An 8,606-nucleotide genomic window follows, 5' to 3' on the forward strand; every position below is an offset into this window, starting at 1 on the left:
TTTCCAAATAGAGTATTCGGTTTTAGCCCACACAACAAGCTCTGTACTTATTGATGGATTCAAAATTTTTTATGGACGTAAAAAAAGGCAAAATTCGTTACCAATTTTTAGATTAAGAATTGTTTTTTTCCCTTCTCTCTCTCTCTCATTATACTCACGAATTTTTATTTTTTCATATGCTAATAATTAATTAAAGGCATTGTTCCTTTTGATGTGCATATTATACCAAATTTTGGACTGCAAGAATGCCTCCAAATTGGTTCCTGTGTTTCTGACATGGCCCCATCAGTTTTGGGGAACTTTCATTGATATCATTTGTAATATTGAATTTGTTCTTAGAATTATCACATAAAGGTTATTAAATTTTTACATAGTCAAATATATCTAACTTTTCTTTTATATTAAGTCTAGATTTCTAATATTAGCCAAGAAGTTTTCCCTTGTCTCTAAATTGCACATATGGTCTCTCAGCTTTTCTTACAAGATTATTCTGATAATTCATCTGCAATTTGAGTTGCATGCAGTGAAAAATAGAGGTCAAATTTTATTTTATTACAGATGGATCTCTAGTTGTACCAGTATCATTTATTAAATCATCCTTTCGCCACAGATTTGAACAATAATCTTTGTTATATTTTAAATTCTTAATCTATTCCACCAATACATTTATCTACACCTAACCAATTCCATAGTGCTCTGATTATTATAGTCAATATTTTAATCCTTTTTTTTAAGACTAGAGTAAACTCAGTTAAGATTCCACACAGATAGTAACATCTGTGGCTAGAGTACCCAATAAAGTAAATTAGTCTTTGTTCTAGTTTTTAACGAGGTATAATAGTAGCTAACCGGTAATTCACTCAACCGTCAAAAGTATGTACAACTGTTAAAAGATAAAAAAAATTAAAATGCTGCCTTATTTATTTACAATAGCCTGTTACAAAAAATTTTTACAGGACTTTTAACTCTTAAATCACAAAGAATATGGAATTTTCCAAACAATTTAGCATATAGGTATTAACAAGCTATTCATTTAGGGAAAGTATAGACAGATGAACTTCTTATTCAAAACACAATGAATTCCACTTACCTATGTTTAGGAAGGGAAAAAAGGTTCATACCTGAGCATTTGATTCAGTGAGTGCCTCAGTTCCAACAAGCAATAATTTATTCTGACACTGGATTTTAAAATGAAAGAAAAACAAGTCACTATACAATCCACAGACAATTCCCCTGCCTTTTTAAACCAATTGTACTACAACTCTGAAACAATATACAAATATTTGATTTACGAGAAGAGTTTGTTTAAAACCTTCACTTTCTAAGCAAGAAAATTAGGAAGGCAGTCAAACAGTCCCCAAAGTGAAAAAAATCAAAGAGTAAAAGAGAGTATCTGTACAGAGTAAAGAAATGAGCATAAAGAAATAAGGAAAAGGAAAACAATAAATATCTAGGGTGGATTAGAAGCCAGATAATGGAAAAATGGGAGGTAAGATAATAAGAGAGAAAACAATATAGAAAAATAACAAAAAGATAGATAAAATAAAAAATAAAAAAGATAAGATCATAAGAAAATATAACTTCAGGAGGTATTTTTTGTTATTAAAAAATGCAAAACTGCTGACTATATTTGAGGGGTAAAAAGAGGGGAAATTTTAATTTTATCTGTGCCTATTTCTAGTATCAGTATGCTCCTGTAAAAATTTTAAAGTTATTTTTAAATCCAAATTTCTCTACTAAAAAAACGTCAAAAGCAAAAAAAAGAAAATAGATTGTATAAATTATCTTGAAAATACATTAATGATAGAGTCGCAAATATTTATGTTAAAACATATTTTGAAATTTAATTTTTTTATTGTGGCAACATATATATAACATAAAATTTGCCATTTTAATCATTTGCAAAATTCATTGTCATTAAAGACTTTTACACTGTTGTGCTAAGTGCTAATATTACCATCTTCATTACTAAAACTTTTCATCACCCAAAACAAACTCTTTACCCTTTAAGCATTTTCCCTCTCTACAGTCCCTGGTAACATTTAATCTACTTTCTGTGTCTATGAATGTGCTTATTCAAGATATTTCATATAAATGAAATCATATAATATTTGTCCTTTTGTGTCTGGCTTATTTCATTTAGCATAATGTTTTCAAGGTTCATCCATTTTATGGCATGTATCAGAACTTCATTCCTTGTAATGGTTGAATAGTATTCCATTCTATGGACATAGCATATCTTGTTGATCCATTTATCTGTCAATGTGCAGACACTTGGCTGATTTTCACATTTGGGCTATTGTAAATAACACTGCTATGAACATTGGTGTAAAACACATTTTTTAAAAAAGAAAAAAACCTACTAATCTGCCCTAATCTGAAACTTCATTGGCAAGAATACCATGCTAAAAATGTCTGTGGGCTATATCATACATTAATCTACTTTAAGTAGAACAAATTTTTACCAACAAAATGTAGAGTATCAAAAGCAGTTCTATTTCGCTGATTCAGAAAATGTACATAAATTTCAAATTTAACATTTTCTAAATAAATTCAAGTTTTCAACCAAACTCCACCAATGTGTTCATCCCATATCTGTATTCTCTTAGAAAATAACCCCACAAACCACCCAATGTCCCAAACCAAGAACCTGAAACTATCCATAATTTCCCCACATTTCACATTAAATTAATTTCCAAGTCATCTTGGTCCTATATCTCCTTAATATCTCTTAAATCAGTTTTTCTCTTTATTTGCAATGATAGCATTTAGGCCATCATTTCTTACTAGAACTTCCTAAATGCTCTTTCTGCCTATGGTCTCACCCTTTTGCATCACATATTCTTCAAAGCCACCAGAGCAATCTTTCCAAATTGTATATCTGATCATGTCACTTCCATTATAATCCTTAATGGCTCCCCACAGTACACACTCAGCAAAACACTTCATGTGGTTGCCCCTGCTTTCCTCTCCAGTCTCCACCCACAGGTCTTCTCCTAATTTATATTAGCCATATTATTTTACCTAGAGATCTCTAAACTCCTAACCTTTCTATATTTTGTTCTTTGTGTTTTGTATACCTCCCTGACTTCCACAGGCTAACTGCTATTCATCCTTTATATATAAATTCAGTTATTAACTCTTTTAGAAAGTTATCCTTGACCCCTTCTGTCTAGTTTTGGTACCCCTCCTAATTATAGTTTTTGAACCTCTACCACAATGCTTATAATATGTATATAACATAAAATGAAGGCTATTGCCTCTATAAGATAATAATCTCCTTGAGAACAGGGATTGTTATAATTTTTACTCTTTCTATCTCTCATCTACTATAGAGGTTCTTGAATGAATGACTATAGGTCTAAATACTATATAAATATTTATCATATGATATAATGGCTCTTGGGAGTCAGCACAATTAATTCTTTCCAATAGCTTTTATTGAACTTGATTTAAATCTTATATTTCTTAATTGACACATTGTTTTTCTCTCTTGATACTTACTTCTTCCATCTCTTTCCACATTTCTTCACATTCTTTAATAAGTTCTTCTTCAGGATCTGTAACATTTTCGACATTCGTAGTACTATCTGGATCTAGATCTTGCTGATTCACTGACATGTGCTTTGTGATATTCTTAGCCTTATGACAAGAAAAACCAGTAAACAATGCTTATCAATTCAACAATATTTGTTGAACACCTATTAGCTGCCAAAGACTCACCTATGAACAAGGAATATAACAGTGAACAAAATGAACAAAATCTCTCCTACCATGGAGCTTACATTCTAGTTAAGACAGACAGTAGCCAAAAAGTTTTTTGAAATTCATTCTGTAGCATTTAATATACAAATGCTATGGAGAAAAGCAAGGCAGGGAAGAAACACAGGGAATTCTAAGGGGCAATGTAACTTTAAATAAGTTGGTCAGAAAAGGTCATTGAGAAGTAGACGATTGAGCACACATGAAGGAGATAAGTGAGCCATGGGTGATATCTAGGGGAATAGGCTACAGGCAGAGGGAACTGAAAGTGCAAAGCTCTTGAAGTGGGAGTACGCCTGATGTGTCCCTAGAGCACTAAAGAGGCAGTATGAGTAGAGCAGAGTAGGTAGGGCAGAAGGTAGTAGGAGACGAGGACAGAGACACAATAGGGATTGAACCTCCTCCCAGAATTTGTGCTCTAGACAAAAGCACAGTGAGACAATAAAAGGAATGTAAAAATTACAGAGGTGGACAGTCTGGGACAAAAGCCAGCCTGCTTCAAATATCTGGAAGAGGGAGGTCTGTCTCCTGGGAAGCAGAGGGGACAACCGAACTATAAACAGCGGAACTCCAAAACAACTAACAAGCAAAGGCCCAGGACAAGACAGAAGCTCAGAAAAACAGGGAAAGCCCTGCACACTGCATTCACTATGGGCAGACCTTCCTGACAGGAGGGCTGAAGCTCAAGAAAATTTCTGTCCTATTACCAGCTCGTTACAAAATCAAGAAACAGACATCCCACAGAGTAAATCCCAGAGATAATATTTTAAAGTATTAAAATGTACAGTGTGCAACAAAAGAGTACAAGGCAAACAAGGAAACAGGAAATGATGGTCCAGCCAAAGGAAGAGGATAAAGAGGGAAAAAACACCAACAAAGAAGGTGAGAATTGGACATATCGAACAAAGCCTTTAAAAAAATGATCTTAAAAATGCTCAAGTAGATAAAGCAAAGTACAGAGAAAGAACTAAAGGATATCAGGAAAACAATGAATGAGCAATATGAGAAGCTTAGTAAAGTAACAGGAATTTTAAAAAAGAACCAAACAACTACTGGAGTTAAAAAGACCAAAAAAAAAATGAAATGAAAAATGCTCAGGAGGGTTTTGAGAGCAGATTGGAACTGGCAGAACAATCAGTGAACTTGAAGACAAGACACTTGAAAATACTCAGGCTGAGGAGCAGAAAGAAAAAAGAAATATTAAAAGTGGAACTAGCCTAAGATAGCTATGGGACACCATCAAGTGCACTAATATATGCATTATGGGAGTTCCAGAAGGAGAAAAAAGAGAAAGGGGTGGGAATTGTCAAAGAAATAATGACAGAGAACTTTCCGAACTTAGCAAAAGATGTGTATATGCAATCCACAAGACTCAGAGAACACCAAACAGGATAAACATGAAGAAAAAAAAACACCCAATCATATATTAATTACTTTATTGAATGCAAAGGCAAAGGAGAGAATTCTGAAAGCTGCAAGAGAAAAGCAATGTGTTACGTACAAAGGAGTCTCAATGAGATTCAGTGCTGATTTCTCACCAGAAACTACCAAGGCAAAAAGGCAGTGTGTTGAAATACTTCAGTTGCTGAAGGAAAACAACTGCCAGCCATGTAGTTTATATCCGGCGAAACTCTCGATCAAAAAATGAGGAAGAGATTAACACATTCTCAGCTAAACAAAATCTGAGGGAGTTAATTAATAGTACAATTATAAAAATGTGTTATCATCATTTGTAACAAATGTTCCACACCAGTGCAAAGTGGTGGTGGTGGGTTAGTGTATGGGAATCCTGTATTTTATGCATGATTGTTTTGTAAACCCATAATATCCCTAATAATAATTTTTAAAAAGTGAAAAGAGAACACAGAATTTAAAAAAAGAAATCAACAATAAAACGAAATTAAATTTTCAAACTTAGTAAAAATATTATCAACATATTTGGCAAGCCAAGACCTCATTTCCATAATGTAAAATGAATGTATACAAATTAATTTTAAATTAAAAAAAACAACTAACCATAAAGAATCCTTAAAAAGTGCCACAAAAGTTAGGATACTCATTACATTTGGAGGGAAAAAGAGAGGTAGTGAAGGAATGTGATTGAGATGGGCCAAATGGAAAGACTTCTGAGGTGACTATCAAAGTTTATTTCTTCACCTGCATGGTGAGAAAGGTGTTTGCCTTACAATAAGTCATTAACTTTACATTTATTGTGTGGAGTATTTTTGTATATGTGTTTTAATTTACAATAAAAAGGTAAATAACAACCTAATACAAAATGGGCAAAGAACACAAATAAGGAATTTAAAGAAAAAAATTACAATAATTCTTAAATATAGAAAAGAAAATATATTCTCAGACTCACCCATTACTTATAAAGATGCAAATTAAATAAGAATTATTTTTATTTAGACTGGAAATAATGAAAAATTTAACAACAGACAATATTGGCAAGTGTGGAACAAGAGGCATACACCAGTGACAGATCAATCTCTCTGTAGAATTAGCAATAGCGATCAAAATTTGAAATGCATATATCTTTTCATTCAGAAATTCTACTACTAGGGATTATCCTACAGATTGATATATTTGCATAAGTCTATACAAGTATACTACTGCAGCATTATCTATAAGAAACTTTAAAAGGATCAACTCTGCAACTAGATTGTCTAGTTTTTAATCCCAGCTTCGTTACTTACAAGCTATGGGACCTTGGGTAAGTCACTTAAACTTTCTGTGCCTCATTTTCCTTATCTGTAAAATGAGACTAATATTACTTCCCCATATGGTTTTCACAATTAAATGAAATAAATATATGTAAAGCTCTTAATTGTACCTAGCATATAATGAGCTATATCACTGTTAGCTATTAGCTACTAACAATCTGAATATCAACTAGAAGACTGGTTAATTAATTTATGTCATATCCATAAAAATGTTTAAGTTATAAACATCTTCTCTGCTATACCCATAAAATATGTTTAAATTCACAAAGCCATACCAGTCATAAAAAATTTTAGAATATTTTTAAGCAAAAAAGTCAAACATTATATAAATATTTCTTTTATAAATATTCCTTAACTCAGAATTATGTGCAAATTGATCTTTCCCCATCTGTAGAATAGTGACTACTAAATTACATTTTCAGTATGAAAAAATGTGAAACTGTGTGAGTGTGTGTATATAGAGAGAGAGGCAGACAGGAGGCACATCCAACAAATTAGCTGGATTGGCTATTCAGTGTAACAGAGTACAAATAAGTAAAAATATTTAAGAGTTTAACTTTATCCCTTTCACACATTTTTGTATACTTAAACCCATCTTTCTATAAACAGAGCAAGTCTCCTTTATGAGGTGCCCAGTTAGTACTCCATTTCTAATCAATACTGAAGGACAACAATCTCTCTGTATTTAAGGATTCTATGCCATACAAAATTAAAAGCTCTAATACCAACTTAAAGAAACTCACACTCCTTATTCGAAAAACAAGATTAATATACTTGAAATAAAGAAATAAAAATATCCATATAATTTTAAGCTGGATCCATTTATTCAACAAATACATTCTTCATATGTACCATTTGTCAGATACTGTGGTTATATATAAAAAGTCTCTGTCCTCCAGCTTACAATCTCACCAGAGACAGACAATATAAACAAATGGATAACTATATATATATGATATAATTTCAGGCAGTTAGATGTGCTATGCAATGGTCAATTAAGAACACAGACTTGCAAGTACTCTCAGAATTCAGGAGAGGGGTCAGGGAAACCTATGTGGAAGGACAAAGGGCTTAACACAGTGCTTGATACACAGTAGTGCTTAATAAATGCTAATTAGCTCCCTACCATTATCATCCTAATCCTTACTTTTATTGTCATAAGCTTTAAAAAGATGAGAAACAGTAAAGGTAAAGGCTAGATTTGCTGTGGCGGCGAATGCTTTCCAGGCATTAAAATGTGAGTAAAGATTGGGAGGCAAGAATAAGCAAAGGTACATTTGTGAGATACAAAAGAAAGTGGACTGATTAGAGTAGGAGGCAGAGAAGAAAAAAAGACTTGCTAAGTAGGATGAGTCAAATAAGGGGGGCCCTTGAAATTCAAAAACCTCTTTATAAGTGCCTACTATGAGCAGTTCCTTTGTGTCTGGTGTTCACCTTAAGACAAAAGTAGAGATACATGTGGTTTGAAATGGACAATCACGAGACGTTTGAAACCTGTAGTTTCGAGAGGTCATTTTATCAAGTTGTATGTAATGGGTGGAAAAGAAGAGAGCCTGAAGTCCAGAAAACCGCCAAGAGATGGAAGCCCAGGCCAGGGTGAAGGCTGTCGGGGACCACTTAGATTACCTGGGGTAGCTGGTTCTCCTTCCGGAAACAGTAACAAGCATTCACCAACTTCTTCAAAGACTGTGAGACAATAAAGGGGCTCAGGGGAGGAGACATACTTGGGGCATGCTCGCAAGTTAACCAGTGCCTTCAATTCCCCACCCCTCGGTCTTTCTCGGAACCAGCGGAGTTCTGGAAATGGAGAAGACGCGGAAGCCCGAGACCAGCGGGACTCAAGGCGAAGCTGGATGTCGGATATCCAGTTCCTCAGCGGTAAGGGTCCCAGCTTCGGAGCTAGAGCTCCATATCCTGTGAGTTGCCAGCCCCGGCGGCAAGTTTCAACGGTTACTGCGCTCATCCCTTCCAACTTCTTACCTTGACAGAGACACGAACACCTTCTCCTCAGCCTTGCAAGGTCAACTCCTCCCCGCCCAGGACCAGAGCGCGCGCTGCTTGTTGATTCGATCGGCCGCTACCCATCTCAGCCAATCGCGTAACTCGCTCGGCGGCTGA

General features: G+C 34.3%; 1 protein-coding gene across 3 annotated transcripts in view; it reads right to left on the bottom strand.

Moving 5' to 3' along the window:
- The window catches only part of CENPK (centromere protein K), a 98,550-nt gene extending 90,001 nt beyond the window's left edge, over positions 1–8,549 (bottom strand). For 2 of the 3 annotated variants that reach the window (XM_037802148.1, XM_037802147.1), the window contains exons 1-3: positions 8,115–8,454; positions 3,505–3,642; positions 1,122–1,178 (exon numbers count right to left, since the gene is read on the bottom strand). In XM_037802148.1, coding sequence (XP_037658076.1) covers positions 1,122–1,178; positions 3,505–3,642; positions 8,115–8,210 — 291 coding nt within the window. In that variant the 5' untranslated portion in view covers positions 8,211–8,454. The other variant, XM_037802149.1, reaches the window with a different exon arrangement.
- Positions 8,550–8,606: the final 57 nt, after the last annotated feature.

Source organism: Choloepus didactylus, chromosome 13, assembly GCF_015220235.1.
Source record: "Choloepus didactylus isolate mChoDid1 chromosome 13, mChoDid1.pri, whole genome shotgun sequence".
Classification (NCBI taxonomy): domain Eukaryota; kingdom Metazoa; phylum Chordata; class Mammalia; order Pilosa; family Megalonychidae; genus Choloepus; species Choloepus didactylus.